Raw genomic sequence first — 18,753 nt, 5'->3', positions numbered from 1 at the left:
GCCACCTGCACCATCCCTATCACCCTGGCCTTTCCCTGTCCTTATTCCTCTCCTTAGTCCCACGCACCTCTGTGCTTCGGAATCCTGGCAGGCCTGTGAGGCCCAGTCAGATGCCACCTCCAGAACTGTTTCCCTGATCCCCCTTTACCTTCCCGATTGAACTCTGAGCCCTACAAGGGCAGGATTAATGACTAATTCTTCCTTGTTCAAGTCATCTGCCCCGGCCCCAACAAGATCTAGAACAGTTGCTTGCATATAGGTGATTCTCAATAGTTTCATTGACATGAATGCATGACTACCCAAGAATTCTGTTTTGCAAAACCAAAACAAGGCTTAGGGCAAAACAATGGCTCTCGTCATTGTTGCAAAATTATGAGAGGGCAAATACCAACTGAGAGGTTTAGCTCACCCTCAGATTTTCAGTGGGTTGTGGAGATGTGATGATAATAACAAGGTTAGCACAGGACTCACCCCCAAGTGGTTACTTGGTTACTTTCCTGAAAATGCCTCCTTCATTTGAACATTCTAAATAGTTCAGAGCCTGTTAAATCCTGTAAGAGGTTAGTATTACATTGCTAAAAGGGCATTTGTTGTTAAATTGCTATTTGCAAAAAGGGAAGTAATTGTCATTTTCAGTTTACAGCAATTACCTTCACTTTGTGGTAAATTGTTTGCTTCAATTGTAGGTGAATTCTGTCTCTCTTTTTTCTCAATATTTACCTCTGTGGACCACTAAAAAGATGCAACATTGTATTACCTATAATTACAGTGTTTACAAACAAACCAGTAAATAGCCATGCCAGTAAGGGTCAATCTAGAATATAAAGATCTCTTTAAATCAAGATCAGACTAGCAGGGGCCTTCTGTCTTTAAATTCAGTGTCTTACAGTTGAGCCTACATAAGGGGGAGACAGGAATGGAATTAGAACCGTAGGTCCATCAACACATTGCCCTAAGTCCTGTTCATGTCTTGTAGGTATTTGATCATTATTAGCCCGTCACAAAAAATGGGCTTCTCACCGTATCAGGAGGTTTGTATTCTTAAATAGCTGCGTCGGCATAGCTCTGAAGTCTGACATCTTTTTCAGCAAATTCTACTAAATTGGAGTGAGACTGCAGTGTACCTTCGCAGATATGTACTCTGCATGTTCTTGAACTGTCCCGGCTTCATTACTTCATATACATTCCAGAAAGTTTGAATCACACCCACCAAGAGGATAATTTTGCTCTTAGCAGTAACAGAGATGGTCTGTGTGATATTTATCAAGTTATTCCTCGTAAATGTTGTCTTTCTCTGTGCATTCCTAAGCAGACAGTTCTTTGCCTCCTGAGGCAGTTCAAACTGGATCTTGTGATCTCAACACCCAGCAATTAAAGAGGAAGTCAATAGGGAAACCCTGCTCTTCCGGTGATCCTAGGAGGAGGTCCATGAGTATAGTCACATTCATCTTCCCTCTTGTCAATCAGTTACTTGTTTTTAAAATTCTTTGAGTTATAGTCACTGTTCCTTAGAAATGATCTGAAGAGAAAATTGTTGTCCTAAAGCTGGCAGCAAAAATCATTGGCTTCAGAGTCTCTTGTTTGGGAATAATAATACTGGAAGAGGAGAAATGGCACATTCAGGCTTGCCAGCATTTGAGATACATGTAAAAAAGGGCAGTGGCAGTGCCATTGAACTCTATTGAAATTCACTGGATTAAGAAGCTTTTCAGAAATAGGGAAATAGGAAAGTGGTTAGTGTTGTCCGAAAAATGAGTGCTTATTTTGTAAACGAAGAGGGTTGGCAAGCATAGGAGATGAGTCCCACCCATTGTTTTCAAAAGTTGAGCAGTTATGCTTAGTTGGTGAGTCACCTAAGATGTGTCTGATAAGGGGTTCCAAGAAGGCAATTCTGGTGGCCCCGGAGAGGTGGGCGGGTGTGTGCACTGCGCGCATGCGCGAGCGCGTGTGCCGGGAGTTGGCTCAGTCCAATCTAGACTGAGTTGCATCCGGTGCCTGGGTGCTATGGTGCTACCCCCAAGGACGACAGCATGGCCTCCATTTTGGAGCACTGTGTTTTTCTTAGCCTGCAAGAGGCGACTTAACTCTAGGTTTTACCAGTATTAATACCTCCATGATGCATGAATGCCTTTTCGTTTACTTAAAGTCAGGTGTTTACCAGCACAGTAGGTCAGTATAGTCCAGAAATGTGGATTTTCAAGGTTAGCTTGAACTTTTATTACTCACAGAGTGGTAGTTCGTTTAGTAGAGTGGAAAACTGCCCCTGTATAGGCCAGTTAGTTTTGTTTTGTTCAGTGGCCACAAGCTTCACTTTACGTCAGGTCCACGGTATCAGTGATCCACAGCTACCTCAAGGGTTCGCAAACTACAGCGTACTGACCCAAACCACTTGTAGCCTCTTTTTGTGTGGCTTGCTAGCTGAGAGTAGCTTTTACTTTTTTAAAGAGTTAGAAAAAAAAGATGTTATAAAGTATACATGTTCCCTGGGCTCTATAACAACCCGATTTATCATCACTGTTTTATAGGTAAAGAAACTAAGATTCATAGAGGCTAAGGCACTTGCCAGGATTACAGTATGATTGGTGGTGGGGTGAGGAGAGGGAGGGCAACAAGCCCATGATGTCGTCCTCTTAGCTCTTCCATCTCTCCTTCAATGTGCATTGTTACCACAGAAACAGAGTAGGAAAGTATGAATGAAGCCCCAGCTCCATCATTCCTGCTGGAGTAGAAGGAAGTCCAAAATACCCAAAGGAGAGAACAGCACACTCCCTTATTTAACGGTTACGTGGAATTTTGCTGTCACTCAGGAGTTACATCTTAAGAGTATGATAAAGGGGCATCATTTTCAAAGGTAAGGGTCTAGGTTTGAGGGAAAAGGAAGCCAGTTATTCTGGTGGAGTGGAAGAAAAGGAAGGAGGACATGTCAAGAGTTATAAATGGAATGCCCACAAAACCCACAGCCCTCTACCAACGACTATAGGCAAAAACAGGAAGTGGTGGTGGCCCATGGCTTGCTTTCTTACCAGTACAACTTCCTCTTTTAAAGTCAGACTTCCTCCTAACTTGTTAACCTCACAAAGCATCAAGTAAATTGATAAAATTCTAGTTCTGTCTGCTTACCTCTTTTAAGTACTTCTTTCTTTTTAGGATTATACCAGATCTTACTTGCTTTGGTCATCAGTGAGGCATAATTCTTTTCAATAGACAACATGAAATACCTAACCAGCAGTGAGGAGAGTTTAAGAGCAGCTTTGCACCAAAATATGTAGATTTACCTACAAGGAAAGAAATGGAAGGAATTGTACAAATAATTGAACCCTGCCTGTTCCCAGCTCAGCATTTTAAAACCATCCCTTTCACTCTCTAATGTGTCAATAGTACAAATAATTGCATGCTACCAGATCCTGGTGTGCTGGTCCTCTGACCTTCAGAATGTTGAAATTTAATCATGATCTAGTGACTAGGAAGTGCGCTTTGGGACTGAATAATTATATGTTTCTGCTCCTTTCTTTACGTGTTTTGTGAGCTCCTTAAATGAAATAGGGACAATATTAATGACCTTGGGTTTTGAACAAATGCAACTCTTCCCCCTCGTCCCTAAAAGGAAGATTTGGAATAATACTACTATGATTTGAAAGGTTCTTTACATTTTTCATTTTAATACTATTATTGTAAAAGTAGGATAATCATTAAAGACCTTTTTGAAAATGCATAAAATAAATTAAGTGTAAAGAAATCACCCGAAATCACACTGTTAACAGCAGGCTCTGTTAACATTGTGATGTATTTCATTCTAAGTTGTTTGTCTTCTGCTTAGGTTTTACTTCATACAATGTCATTCCTCTGTGGACGTTTGACTTTGGCAGACAATATACCACGGGTGGGTAAGGACTTTGGAGTCAGGCTGTGAGGGTTTGAGGGCTCTTAATGCTAGCTGTGTGACCTTAGACAAAATTAAGTATTCTCTGAACTTCAGTTTCCCTATTTGTAAAATAGTAATAGTACTGCTCATAAGTGAAATATTTTTTAAAAGATTTTATTTATTTATTTGAGAGAGAGACAGCCAGAGAGAGAGGGAACACAGGCAGAGGGAGTGGGAGAGGAAGAAGCAGGCTCCCAGGAGAGGAGCCCAATGTGGGGCTTGATCCCAGAACGCCGGGATCACGCCCTGAGCTGAAGGCAGACGCCCAACGACTGAGCCACCCGGGCGCCCCATAAGAGAAATATTTTAAAAAGTGCTTAGTGTGGACCTGACATAATGAAAATACCCTAAACTTATTGGTAGTAATAATCAATTAAGTGTTTTATTAATTATATTGAACCCCTGTTAAAGTTCTAGGAAATGGATTTGTATGTAAAAGGTAATTTTGAATTTTCCAAAATATTTAAAATTTTCACATAGATTAGGGACTCAGAATACCTGGTCCCTCTCTCCTCACTTTCAGGCACGTCTCCTTCCATGTGGGCTCTCATTAAATAGACGATTCTTCCTCCGTGTCACCTTTCTTCTCCACTTAAGCCTCCCACTGGCATGGCTTCCCTGGGCCAGCAACCATGCCGCACCACCCTGCCTTGGCAGTTACCCTCCAGATGTTCTACTTATGACCACAGCCCCCTCCGCTTCCAGGCTCCTCCCTCACGTACTCCCAGTGTGCCCGTCCTCCAATGTCATGGAGAACCTGTCTCTGAGAACCTCAGGGAGAAGCGCACTTCCTTCCCTGTCCAGCGCAAGTGTCATGGCTTTTCACTTGAAAACCCCTCGCTTTCCCACACCCTAAAACTCCCTTCTCCACTGGCTCTCTGTCACACCAGCTGGAAACCCCCCAAATCTGAGCTCCTTAACCACGCAGATGGGTAACTCATTCAGCATCCTCGCTTGGGTTCTCCATACTGCCCAGCCCTTCCTTCATCCCCAGCTAGTGCTCTGCTCTCTACAGCAGTGTTTTTAGATTTTTACTCACTTCATATAGATATTTCCCTTTGGAGGAGTTGGCAGGGAGGGGATGGAAGGACAGAGAGAGTTAGTGGAGATAAGAGATGAGTAAAAAAGTGGAGGGTGGAAGACAGGAAGGTGGAGACAGCTTGAAAAGGTAGGAGAAAGGGAAGGGGTAGAAGAAAGTGAGAGAGAGGCCAGTAGCAGAGGGGAAGGACTGGAGAAAGATGGTTGGCCAGAAAACAGTATGTTTCCTACAGTTTGTCCAATTCCCTTGTACTGGAATTTTAAATTTTCTTGTAAATGTTCTGCCTCAACTAGATTGCGTACCTCTGAGTTTTGGAGGGAGGGGCTGTGGATTGGTGGGAGATGACAGTAAATAAAAGCAAGACTAGTAAAGACTACTTTTCCTCCAGTGCAGGGAGTTTTTATATGGACTATTCTGAGGATGGTAAAAGTTTTATACTTTTAACTGGGTTTAGAAGAGGCAGAATTCTATAGTGTGATGAGCCTCAGATCCCTTTTGGAAGGAAAGAGACGTGGCTGGAGTGGGGGAGGGGTATGACATTGAAAATAATTTTATTTATTTATTTGAGAGAGAGAGTGTGTGTGAGCATGAGTTGGGGGGGGGCAGCCGGAGAGGGAGAAGCAGGCTCCCTGCTGAGCAGGGGAGCTTGATGCAGGGCTTAATCCTAGGACCCTGGGATCATGACCTGAGCCAAAGGCAGACACTTAACCGACTAGGTTAAGCCAGCCAGGTGCCCCCAATTTTAAAATATACATGTTGGTGAAGTAAATAATGCCCTAATATCCTGAGGAAGTTGACCAAAGGAAGTAGACCAGACCTCGCATTCACGCTGAGAGCTGTCATCCCATAGGAATGATAATGATTCAGCTGTAAATGGTTCCTTTCACTGCAGTCTCACTTGGACAACTGTGGGGTCTGTGTCATAGGTGATTCTGTGCACCTGCAGACAGTGTGTAGCCACCTGCAGACAGTGCGGCAGGCCATGTGGCACTAGTTCCACAGTTGTGAGAAACAGAAACACCGAGATCTCTATGCCACAGGGCTGGAGCTGGCAGCTTTACATCCTTGCTACTCCAAGTCTAGTCCATGGCCCAGCAGCATCTGAAATACCTGGGAACTTGTGAGAAATGCAGAATCTCAGGTCCCACCCCAGATCTACTGAATTAGAATCTTCGATTTAACAAGATCCTAAGGAGATTCGTATATACCGTTAAAGTTTGAGGACAGCTGCTTTAAACTTTGGCAAGGGAGAGGACAGGGACAGTCATGCAGGGAAGGTTGGGAAGGGTTCTCTTATTTTTTAAGAGGAATGGGTCCTAGAGGAGTTGAAAGCACTCACCTGTATGGCAGCCCTGAACACCCCCATATGAACACCCCCATGGAAGCTATTTCTGGATCCGGGGTGCTGACTGCTGCTTCATCTCCACCTCTTTCAAGGGCTCGGATGCTGGGTGGAGAGTATGTCATATGATTCCTTGTTGTTCAGCTAGGCTTTTAAAAGATAGTCTCATCATCCTTGAAGTGATGTGGGGTTAGTCTTTTTTTTTTTTTTAAAGGTATAATTTATACACAATAAAATTCTCCAATTTAAAGGATGGGATTTGATAAGTTTACCCAAATCTAGTTGTGAAATCACCACCACAGTCATGGCATAGAACATTTCAATTGCTGGGGCACCTGGGTGGCTCACTCGATTAAGTATCTGATCCTTGAGCTCAGCTCAGGTCTTGATCTCAGGGTTGTGAGTTCAAACTCCGTGTAGGGCTCCACGTTGGGCACGGAGTCTACTTAAAAAAAAAAAAAATTTCAATTGCCTTAAATATTCGGTTCTATTGTCACAGTTTTCCATTTGATTAGCATATAGTACTTTAAGAAATGAAATTTATTATAATGTTATCCATGTAATCTTTGGGTAAGTTATGGGAGAATAAAGAATTACAGTCTTATCAATGTGATTCAAAACAATAACAAATAAATGTTCTTAAAATAGATGTTTAGATGTTATTGTTTAAGGTAAGAGCCAAAATTTTCTTGCACCAAATACACTAAATATATCGAGGACCCCTGTCAGAAATATTTAAGAAATCATGGAGAGCAGGAGTATCGCCAGAGGACTAGAAATGGACAGATTTCATCCCAGCTTTCAGAAGTGGTAAAAGGTAGATCTCAAGCAATATTCAAGGGCAAATTATTAAATAGCTTTTATGTGCAAATACTGTAGAAAATATTGCTCCATAGAGGCCAATAGGGTTTTCCTAAATAGTTGTGCTAAACTAACTTCATCTTTTGAGATAATAGTGAACTAGTAGGTCACAGAATTGTCTTAGGTAGAATGTATCTTGATTTTAGCAAGACATTTGGCATAATCTCCTATGACTTACAAAAGAGATACTAATATTCTGTAAATTCACTTATTCTTACCTAAGAGTCTGCTATGTGATTTGTTTTGTATTGTGTGCAAATAGGCAAATAGGATGGGCCATGACTCTGAATTAAACTGTCATGGCCTGTCCTATAGTCTAGTAATGGAGGAACATGATAAAGCAATGAAATAAAAAGATTACTTTGGGTGCTGGGTGGAAGATGGGTCAGAAAGGGCAAGAAACAAGAGACAGATAGAGATTACTACAGTTGCCCAGAAATTAGAGTTGATGGTGGCTTGGATCAGAGCAGTAGCAGCGGAGATGGAAAAAAAAAAAAAAGGCATATGGATTTAGGAACTATTTTGGAGAGAGAAGTGATAGGACACTTGCCAATGAGTAGATGTGAGGGATGTGAGAGTAGATAAAAGATCAAGGGTGACTTCCAGGTTTCTGGCTGGAGCAGTTGTCGGGACACTGGGCCATTTTCTAGATTGGGGTCTTGATCTATTCAAAGTTAGTACCAGTGACTTGGATGAAGGCAAATTCAAGATTTGAAGCTCGATGAGGCAGTTGATACATAAATAAAAAGGATCAACAATTTTAGAAGATATCACAAAACTGGAAAGATAAAATGTAATGGAAAAGTGCAGAATCCTTTCAAAAAAAAAAAGTATACACAGGATAGAACCAGGAAGAGTAGCCTAGTAGTTTCCAGTAGAAGCTCAGTAAGAATCAAAAGTGTGGCTTGGCTGCTGTAAAAATGAACACTAAAATAGGTTGCCTTCAAGAAAGCATGATGTCAAGCTCAAGTTAGTAATCTTAATGTGCTTTGTGCTGTTTGGACCAAACTGATGTGACGGCACCGTGCTTTTCTTGGCACACAGACATGAAAAAGGGTGGATGAGGCACTGAGATGTAAAGAGCCTGAACGCCCCATCACAGGATGAGAGCTGGAAGAATTGGAGAGGTGTAGGTCAAAGGGCAGAGTCTGAAAATGAGCACCATCAGAGGGACTGTTTGGTGGAAGAGGGTTTCGATTTCAAGTAGATTCCAGTAGGTCCAAAGGGTGATACGGCGGTAGTTTCAGCTCAGCCTCAGTTCCTGTACGCAGCACTTTCCAGAAACAGGATGGGATAGGTGGCTATGTGTCCCCTGTGACACACTTTGCAGACCTGGATGCCTGTGTGTTGGACAGAGCAGAGAGGTTTCCTGTGCTGGGTGGAAAGCTGGACGAGGTGGTGTCTAAAGGTCCCTCCCTGATCCTGGAGTCTAGAATTGTTTCCTAACAGGCTTCTTCCCCTTAGGGGACACAAACTCTCCAGGGATGTCTCCGCACCGCCTCTTTCAAAGTGTTGCTGACACGCGAGGGTTCTCAGAAGTTCCTGACCATGTTCTTCCCTAGATAACTCTCCTGCCGCTGCTCCCGCAGTGCCCATGTCTGGCTTCATGCTCTGGATCCTCTTCTCTTCAAGGCTGAACATAAGTCTGAAATATCAACACCTTGACAGCTCTGTCCCTGTTGCTGAGGTTCAGTTGCCACCGAAACGCCTTTTTCAGCAAGCGGCTTTTGCCATAACCACATTAGAACTTGTCAGTGATTAGAAGTGGGAAAGCGAACATGATGTCCGGATGAGATGAAAAACAAATCACTCACGTTCCTCTTAGCATAGGAATACCAGCGTGTATTTCTCTTCCAGCAAACCACAGTTATATGTACAAAGATCTAATTGGACAAACAGAGGTACAATCACACTCGAGACAGGAGAAATGTTCAAATAAGTCATTACATTCTCGCAAGTCATTCCTCCTGCTCTTTCTTTTTGATGTTATGTTTTGTGTCTTTGACATCTCTGGATCCCCTTAAACTATTCTGGCATCATTACAGCCAATTAGACAACTTAGAGTTTCTTTCTAAGAATCTAAACAAAGAGGTGTACTTCTCTAAATTTTAATTCCATTAATACTACCAGATTTTTTTTTATAGCCTAAAGCGGTTTTAAAATTTTACATACAGGTTTTGCCTTTTATGATCTGATAGAAAAAGGGTTTTGTTTTATATTAGTTTTCGGTTTTCGAAGAGAAGCTCTGTGTTTTGGGAAGGATGGGGAAGACCTCTTCAGAGATGGGGTGGTTAAGGCAGAGGCTGTCAGACTGTCCCTCCAGGGCCTTCTGTCTGGGGTGCAGCGTTACGTCTCTTACACATGGGAGCAGGAGGGTCATTTTCATCACGGTGGGAGGACCTCACTCTGCTGTTGGTAAGTGTGGGGGAGAAGATAGATGAACTCCCTGCTAATACCTTCCCTGACCAACACTTTTCTCCTGGGAAGAGAAAAAAAGGTGATAGGAGTTTATGAAGAAATCCTTCCCTTCTTGCCAAGGGCCACAAGCCAGCTGAGCATCACCTACAAAGAGATTCACCCCACTAGAATGTGTCGGGAGACAACCATGTGCAAGAGCCATGTGGTCCCAGGGGCCGCTAGCTGAGGGAACAGATGTTTCCTTTGCTAATAAGTACCCAGTTCTCCTAGGCTTAGGGCCTTTTGTTAATTATCATGTAGACGTTAGTAATTGTCCCTCCTGCTAGTCACATGGTGCCTGCAAGGTCATACTCTCTACTCATTAGCCTGGGGCCCGGTGGCAGGATCCCCTCTCCTCTCCAGGTCAGTCCCAGGAGAATAGACTCAACAGGGCACGTGGTCACTCTAGAACAGCAGAAACTTGAGTCCGTCCTACCCCCAACAGGAAGCCCATGCTAGTCCATGTCACGCCCAAGTCCTCTATGGCTTGTCGCATGCACACGTAGGAGTTGCCCATTCGTGTTCAGTGTCCCTAAAAAATAAGTGAACTCTGAGCAAAATTCGAAGCTTGCTTCTTCAGAATAAATATTGTTTATCTCTTAGAAGATGAAAGAAAAATCATACTACAGTTGGGTCCTGTATCTTCCTCTCTGGCAGAGCCTATCAAATGGTGTTCCATTACATATCTCAGAACTATTGGTTGGGTGAATAATTGCCTACTCTCAGTTTCTCCTGTCCCTCAGCCGGAATAGATAATAAGGGACTTACCTTCTTAATCACCCTCCCACTCAAGCATCTTAGCCAAGTCAATATATGTCTGAATATATTTCCTTACCATCATATCATCACCTAAATTCCCCTTTATATTAGCTGGTTAGTTTGGTCTTCACCCAGAGAAGTTTTCTGTTCTTTCTCCCTGTGTTTGTTTTTACCTCGGCTGAGCTCTGTCCATTGCTTATGTTTTGTGACCAATATCTGGCATTTGGTCTGCTCTACAGTTGACCATTCTGTACTCCCCCATTGATCTCCTTATGGCTGCACTGCACATCGGAGAAGCAAAACACCATAAGACATGAGAGAGCCACGGAGCTCTTCCTGCCTGGGGCAAGGGAAGGCACCTCAGGAGGTGGCATCTGAGCTGGGCCCAAGGACAGTGTCCACTGGCTGTGCGGGGTGGGGGTGTGGGGTTGGGAAGAGAGAGCCCACACAGAGAGAATTGCATGATGTGCCAAGTACCTCTCAATGGCACTTGGTAGAAAAAATCATTGCCTTAATTACTCAAATGTGGAATCAACTGCACTAATATATTGTTCTAGGGATATATTTCCCTACATCAGAGAGTGAGTGGTTTCATTTGGGGGACTGGAATTTTTTTTTCTTTTCAGCAGATAGGCTTTATTTTCAATTACCAAATCTGTTTTAACCAAATGATTCAGAAATAATCTATCTCCCATATCATTTTAACTGTTCTTTTTCTTGAGGAGGGTTTGATAATGAGCCAGATGTACTAAAACAAAAACATGAGTTCGTCATTCATAAAAGGCTTTTCATTTTGCTTGTCAAAAATTTCCCATCATGGGGTGCCTGGGTGGCACAGCGGTTGGGCGTCTGCCTTCGGCTCAGGGCGTGATCCTGCTGTTATGGGATCGAGCCCATCAGGCTCCTCCACTATGAGCCTGCTTCTTCCTCTCCCACTGCCCCTGCTTGTGTTCCCTCTCTCGCTGGCTGTCTCTATCTCTGTCGAATAAATAAATAAAATCTTTAAAAAAAAAAATTTCCCATCAGTTAAAGAAGTGCTTAGTCTTTAAGAGGAACCAGGTGCAAAAAAAGTGAATTATCTCAGTGGTCTAGTATATAGATTCAAAAATAGCCACAGAGTAATTAGAAGAAAAGAACCTTAGACATCATTTAGCTTGTGTCTGTGTTATAGGTGAGGAATCCAGGGATAGGAGGAATTGAGCAAGTTGCCTAAATCACATAGTCATCGACCTAAGAGTCACTACAAGCCTTTCCCTCGGCCCCCTCCCCCGCTCCACACCTCTTTCACACTTTCTCACTCGGATGTAACAGAAAATGCATCACAGACCATAAAAGCTTTCTTTCATAATACTGTCTGGAAGTCATCTCAACTGAAATGACCTCAGAGAGCTATTTAGGCTTTGAATTAACGTAGAGGATTTGCACTGTTAGGGTTACTCAGATTCTAATGAGCAGCTCTTTATTTGTTAGAACATTTTTATTGAGGATTTTAAAGAGGGTGTGACTAATAGTTTCCATAATTTGGATGCTACCAACAAAAACAGTGTTAATCACATAAATAAGCCTTTGCCCCTCTAAAATGTAAGGTCCGAGTATGTTCTTTTACAGTTATTACAAGACTTATTTTCTTTGCTTTAGGATACTTTTGACTTCTGTGACACTGCTATCTATATATTCAATAAACCTTCTTTTGATCTGTTCAAAGGAAACAGGTAAGCTGATAATATGTCTAATCTTGGTAAAGCCGGGGTGAATGATTTGCATGGTGATATTGTGAACAAGTGATGCCCTCCCGATTCAGCAACTACTTATTGAAGAGTACTTTGACCTACAGTCCCTTGAAAACCTATGGTGGTATTTACCCAGAGAAACAGACACAGCACCATGGAAATTAAATTGTCTTAAACACTGAGAGAATACCATTGCCATTTAAAGCAAACCCCCAATTATACCTGTTTTTCTAGTTTAAGATGACTTCATGTGAAAGGCTTCAGTTTTTCCTTAGGTCTTTATAAATTCAGAACAAGGATCCCATGTTTTGATATCATAGCCTCCAGGATTTTAAAAGTAAACAGAGCTTTCATTCTTTTTTGTGTATATTCCAAGGAGAAAATGTTATGCCCGAGGCAATGTGGGAGCAAGGATGCTGTGGAAAGGCTCCAAGTTCTGCGCAGTGTAATACCTGAAGTGTTTATTTTCTGTTCCTGGGACAAATGGGGTCTGTTTGTAATACTTTGAGTTTTACTTTAGCTAAAACCACATTGGCCAACTATTACTGTGCAGGGGTGACTCCATTTAACTGGGACATTTTGTAATAGATGGAGGATCTACCATTGTCTTGTTTAAACAACAGTCTTATGAGAGATTAAACAAAACTTTAATTATAGTCTGACCCATATTGCTTTCTGTGAACGTTTTGAAAACGTGAGCCGAACTGTCATAAAGAAATATAAACGTGTTTTTTTAAATGAATGGTTTAGCAGCTTAGTATTTATTGAGATGAGACAGTTGAACATGTTAGGATTTTGCTGTAGCCAAATTATTCTTTTGACAGATTCATCTATTGGTCTCTTTTCTGAGTTGCATATCTTTGAACTAAATTTTACAAATGATCAACATTCTGGTGTTGACTATTACATGTTTGTTTTTGTGTTTAGGACACATGAGGCATTCGTGGAATGTTATTAAGATAATTCCTTGTTAGCCTCATCAGTTCATGTAATTAATTGAAAAGGAAACTTTTGTCCCAAAAGTTGGGACTTTTTATTTTTAAACCAAATCTTTACTTTAACGATATGCACCAGACCTGAAAAGGAGATCAGAGTAGGAATCTCCCCCCGCCCCAGTAAAGTAGGAAGACTCTTCGAGATAGTTAAAAATAAGCCTTATGGGGGTGCCTGGGTGGCTCAGTCATTAAGCATCTGCCTTCGGCTCAGGGCGTGATCCTGGCGTTCTGGGATCGAGCCCCACATCAGGCTCTTCCGCTGTGAGCCTGCTTCTTCCTCTCCTACTCCCCCTGCTTGTGTTCCCTCTCTCACTGGCTGTCTCTCTGTCAAATAAATGAATAAAATCTTAAAAAAAAATAAGCCTTATGACCTAATAATTGAATTGTAATGCTTTTGTAGCCAACCTGAAAAAGGAGAAATGGTGGCCATGTCTGACATTTTAAAATGTCAGGAGGTTGCAACACTTTAACCCTTGCAAAGCCCAAATGGCTATTTGTGTGATTTTGAGAAAGAATAACTTGGGGAAGAGTCCATAGAATGAAGAAATCTTGGCTTTTTTTAACTTTTAGATCCCTGTCATTTCTTGTGTTCTCAACTATGATTTTTAAATAGGCTGCATGGTTTATGAAAAGCTGGGAGAACAGGTCTTTGGCACCACAGGGAAGCTCGTAATCTTTGGAGCCACCTCTCTACAGAACACTGGAGGTAAAAAGAACATGCTTTTCTATACATAACTTTAAAAGTATGTGAATATTATTATATTTTCTAATTCTGGTGGTTGGGTGGCCACATGAATTTTAACAAAATGGAAGCTGTATCGTTCTCATAGCTAAAATGGCACATGGAAAGTAAAGCAGAGAGAGCAGTCACTTATTTAAAACCAAGTATACTGAGTAGCTAAAACTGTCTTTGTGTCTTATTGAAGGTCAGTCTAAGAACAGGCTGGTAGCCTTTTATATAGCTTGCAACATGAGCCTTAGTATCTTCTTTCTAAAAATGTTCTCATTTTCCTCTAGCAATGCTGAGCTACCTCTTCATAGTAAAAAATGAACTACCCTCCGCCATAAAGTTTCTCATGGGAAAGGAAGAGGCATTTTCGTAAGTTATAGATCATTTTTTTGTAAGATAACAAAAATCTTTCTAATTTAAATTTGGGCTAACCAAAGTTTTTGTTTTATGAAAACTGCAGGAACCTGAGTTTTCCCTGGGTTGTTTTTTCTCTTTCTTTGTTTTACCAACAAATTTTTCTGGGGTTATTATATAAATGAAAGAAGCAGGGAAGGCCATTTGACTATGAACATTTAAAAGGTGGATTTATCTGTCAGGCTGCAAACAGTATATCCAGCGTCTCCCAGAGAGCCCGAAATCTATATCTAGTTTCTACAAAACAGAACAGATACAGAGTATTTTTAACACAGATGTATATTTAACACAGAAGTGGAACATGCAAAAACATTAAGACCCTAGTCTCTTTCTTAAGGGAGCAAGATTTCCACGAGCCAACTTCATTAAAGATAGAGCTAAGCTTGGAAAATGTTGGAGCTACACCTGGCACATCCGTTGTTTTGACTCCCTCCTGTTTAACAGTTCTTGTCAGTCTTAGTTTCTCTGTTTTCTTTCAAGGGAGAATCATAGGAGCCAGAGTTCCTCATGTTCTGTCATCAGCACTCAAGGTCAAATACAAGAGGTTAGGGAGAAAGCAATGCCTACCTGTGCTGACTTGTTTTTCAATGGTATTAGCCAAGCAAAACAAAAAGGAACTTCTCCTTAAATAATTGATAAGACATGTTGTAATCTGACAGAATGCAGTGTGTGCATTCAGCTTTGAAACCATGTAAATTATTCAGAGGAATGCCACATTTAGCTGATGGGGGAGGGAAAAAAAATCCCTTCTTCCATCACTTGGGAGAGAGATGATAGTAGATGAGGAGTGGTTGGGTTAAAGTGTTTGGATAAACCTGAATAATGATAGAAATTAATGGTAAAAATTAATAATAGTAAAAATTCATTAAAACATATTGTGAAATTTTATATTTAAGAAAAAATTTGACTTTCTACAAAAATATGACCCAGCCACTTAAATGCCTTTTTCAGAGCCTGGTATGTGGATGGCCGCGTTCTGGTGGTGGTAGTTACTTTTGGCATAATCCTCCCTCTGTGTCTCTTGAAGAACTTAGGTAAGGAAAGAGCTTGCTTTTATCATAGTCTCTGCAGTGCCCAGATGAGTCAGAAACCTAATAAAAATGAACAACTTTGTCTCCTCTACTTTCACTTGTAGGGTAAAGATTAAGTGAATGATAAATTACAAGTATTAATCAGGCTTGACTTTAATATAGGATAAAAACACTGGTCAGTATGTGACCTCCTAAGCAATCCTTCTACTGAGCTGTGGGGTTAGGGGGCAGTGACGTTCTGGAGCCAGCGACAGACACAGTGCTATATCCAATAGCACAACTTAAAACAGGCTACTCTGAGAAAAATGCAGAAAATGGAATTCTCCTTATACAAGGTCTTAAATATCCTGATTATTCAGATAGATTTTCAAATCTAATATCAAGACAGAAAGTTACTTATATTTATCCCCTAAAGTATTATGAATCATTCTTAAATTATCAGAGTCTAACCAATTTCAATTATTTGCTTCATTGAAGGGAAAGAGAGAAGTGAAAGGTCAGAGGTTGCAGATAATCACTAAGTCCTATCCACTTAGTTTTGACATTTTTTGTGTGTATGTTTATATTTGGAGACCAGTATGCCTGATGTTACGGGGATTGTATACATTGAATAATGTGGCCAGACTGCTATGCAGTCCAAAACGCATTTCCTTTAATTCTGGGCGAATTCAAGGAAGACATTTAAAGTTCTTCCTCCAAATGATTGCTAACCATAGTGTTTTGTTTTGTATGGAAAATATCAAGCCTCTGTGGCTGTTATGTAAGATCTAGAAGTAGATCTTAAAAACGACTTAATTTTCTGGTTTCTAGCTCTGTGTTTTGGCTTCTCTGTATATATACATGTAGCTCTTTTAAATTTAAGGAGGGAAGGGCTCTTCTTCTGCAGGGATGAGAATAGTGCAGCCTCCCAGAGACCGCTTAACTCTGCCTTTGTGGAAGTTATAGTGGCTGGGGAGTCCAGGGGGAGCAAGGTGAAGATCCCCAGATGCTCAATTTATTCCTAGAAATCACTTCATCTCCTCTGTGTATGCCCCTCATCTGGGAAGAGAAGTATTGTAGCTGATATTCAGTATGTACACAATAGGTACATAATAAAGAACTATCAAGTAGATAAGGAGTAAATAGATTTGGCCTGAAGACTTCAATAGAGTATAGCCGCAGAGAGCTTGGGCCAAATTTGGGAGGCTCTTTTTCCCTATCTGGGATCTGCATTGTCTAGTGTATTAGGGAAAACTGGAATCAAAGCAATAATATAATATTTTAATTTAAAGTCACCATTACTTTGCCAAATAAAGGAGCACTCTCAAATAATGAATCTTATATTCACATAGGCGTATTTGTATACTATTGGAACTATGCTGGAAATAATGCATTGAAAGAAACAAGGTGATATGTGAAATAATAACAGTAATTTTTTTCAACTTTTCTTTTAGGGTATCTTGGCTATACTAGTGGATTTTCTTTGAGCTGTATGGTTTTTTTCCTAATAGTGGTAAGTGCTGATGAAAACGGTTGATTTGGTTTTGCCATAATACAGTGCCATGCAGTAATTATTCATTGTTTGGTTTTATTTGATAAAGTCTATATTTTTTCTCCTGTATTTCTTAATACCAGGTTATCTATAAGAAATTTCAAATTCTCTGCGTTGTTCCAGAGCTAAATTCAACAATAAGTGCTAATTTAACAAACCCTGACATGTGTACGCCAAAATACGTTACCTTCAATTCAAAGGTAAGTTTCCTTATCTTTTAAATATAAAAAAGAGCATTTTATTAAGGGCATTGTAGTTCTCATATTTGTTTCAATTAAACTGCTTTGAAAGTACTTATTCTCAATAGAACACCATACTGCTGCTTACCAAATTCCATAATTTAGAGACCTTTGAGAAATAGACACATATATTTCATGCTTCCTCTTATCCAGTTTACATAAAGGACAACCTTAAGCATCTCTGTAAAAATCTCTTTCTGGATTATTGTCTCAGCTCCTCTCTTCCTTGTAGATCTTTAAAAACAGATTAATACCATCCTTAGCCCACTGCTCTTCCCTGGTGGTGACAGGCGTCCCTCAAGTTTCCCCAGCTCGCACAGTTGAAATACAGATACCAAATACAGATACACAAATTGACACTTAGAAAACATTCATATAGTTGGGGCGTTGTTAATAGCACGGGGAACAGTGGACTAGGGAACCGATCATGCTTGGATTTAAATCCTTCAGCAAGTTACCAAACCCCATGTGAAAAACAAGGATTCTGTTCCGTATCTCACAGGGTTTTTTTTAGAATGGGCCTAGTCCAGTGCTTGCACAGAATGAGAGCACGAGAAATATTACTTTTCTTCCTTTTAGAGATATCTCGCTCTCTCTGGAAACTCTAAGGACACAGCCGAGGTGGTGACTGTGGAAGTAGTTGTCTTTTTAGATGCCATTTTTTTTTTTTTTAAGATTTTATTTATTTGTCAGAGAGAGCAATCGAGCACAGACAAGCAGGGGGAGCCGCAGGCAGAGGGAGAAACAGGCTCCCCGCTGAGCAAGGAGCCTGATGTGGGACTCGATCCCAGGACCCTGGGATCATGACCTGAGCTGAAGGCAGGTGCTTAACTGACTGAGCCACCCAGGCGTCCCTAGATGCCATCCTTTAAGTCTGATTTGATGCGTCCTGTAGAGCAAAGAGCAGTGGAATGGAGATGGAAGAAGTCCCGGGCGTGTCACCTAACCTGTTGGAGGGAGTCAGGAGAGCATCAGTGGTCTTTCTACTGCTTAGGGTTGTTGTAGAGACTCCGTGAAATAATGCAGGGAAAGGGTCAGGTGACCGGCCAGTGCCATGTAAATATGGGCTGATGCTTTGCCTGAAGCACGTAAAATTTTAACGCCGCAGGTGAGGCGCACCTGGAACCCCTATGTGCCAAGTGCCTCACGTCTCACACTAGATAAGCTCTCTTAGAAAAGCTGCTTCTATTTTCGCTATCAAAGCCCTCCTAATAACCGAATAATCCAGGGATTCTGGAGAGCTGTCGGAGAAAACGACAGCCCAGAAATATTGGAGCGGGATAATTTTTAGAGTAAAAATGCTTCTTCTTAACGTTTATTTTTCTCTTTCAAATAGACCGTGTATGCTTTACCAACCATTGCGTTTGCTTTTGTCTGCCACCCGTCAGTCCTGCCAATTTACAGTGAGCTTAAAGAGTAAGAGATTTGTTTTTTTTACCTTAATCATTTTATCTTTTTTACCTTAAGCATTTTTTACATCCCCTCGTTAATAGGCAAGTACTGCATTAAAATGACTAGATTTGTATAATGAACCCCCATGGACTCATTACCCTGCTTCAACATTTACTTTCTGCCATTCTTGAGCAAGTACTATATTAAAGGAAAAAAAGAACAACAAGAATCAGAAAACTGCAGTATGTTTTGGCCATAAATATATAAAGTGGCCAATTATGTGGACTTTTTTTGTTAAAGTGGTTTTTCGC

General features: G+C 41.1%; 1 protein-coding gene across 5 annotated transcripts in view; it reads left to right on the top strand.

The window, feature by feature from the left end:
- The window catches only part of SLC38A1 (solute carrier family 38 member 1), a 68,205-nt gene that overhangs the window by 37,000 nt on the left and 12,452 nt on the right, over nucleotides 1-18,753 (top strand). For all 5 annotated transcript variants that reach the window (XM_045801215.2, XM_045801217.2, XM_045801214.2 and 2 more), the window contains 7 exons: nucleotides 12,019-12,092; nucleotides 13,719-13,811; nucleotides 14,123-14,204; nucleotides 15,201-15,283; nucleotides 16,714-16,772; nucleotides 16,895-17,011; nucleotides 18,387-18,466. In XM_045801215.2, the coding sequence (XP_045657171.2) occupies nucleotides 12,019-12,092; nucleotides 13,719-13,811; nucleotides 14,123-14,204; nucleotides 15,201-15,283; nucleotides 16,714-16,772; nucleotides 16,895-17,011; nucleotides 18,387-18,466 (588 nt within the window). The remainder of the gene's footprint in view (nucleotides 1-12,018; nucleotides 12,093-13,718; nucleotides 13,812-14,122; nucleotides 14,205-15,200; nucleotides 15,284-16,713; nucleotides 16,773-16,894; nucleotides 17,012-18,386; nucleotides 18,467-18,753) is intronic.

Source organism: Ursus americanus, chromosome 25 (assembly GCF_024610735.1).
Source record: "Ursus americanus isolate L20-20 chromosome 25, mUrsAme1.1.p, whole genome shotgun sequence".
Lineage (NCBI taxonomy): Eukaryota > Metazoa > Chordata > Mammalia > Carnivora > Ursidae > Ursus > Ursus americanus.
The sequence above is the reverse complement of the archived record's forward strand: the minus strand, read 5'-3'. Positions and strand labels throughout refer to the sequence as shown.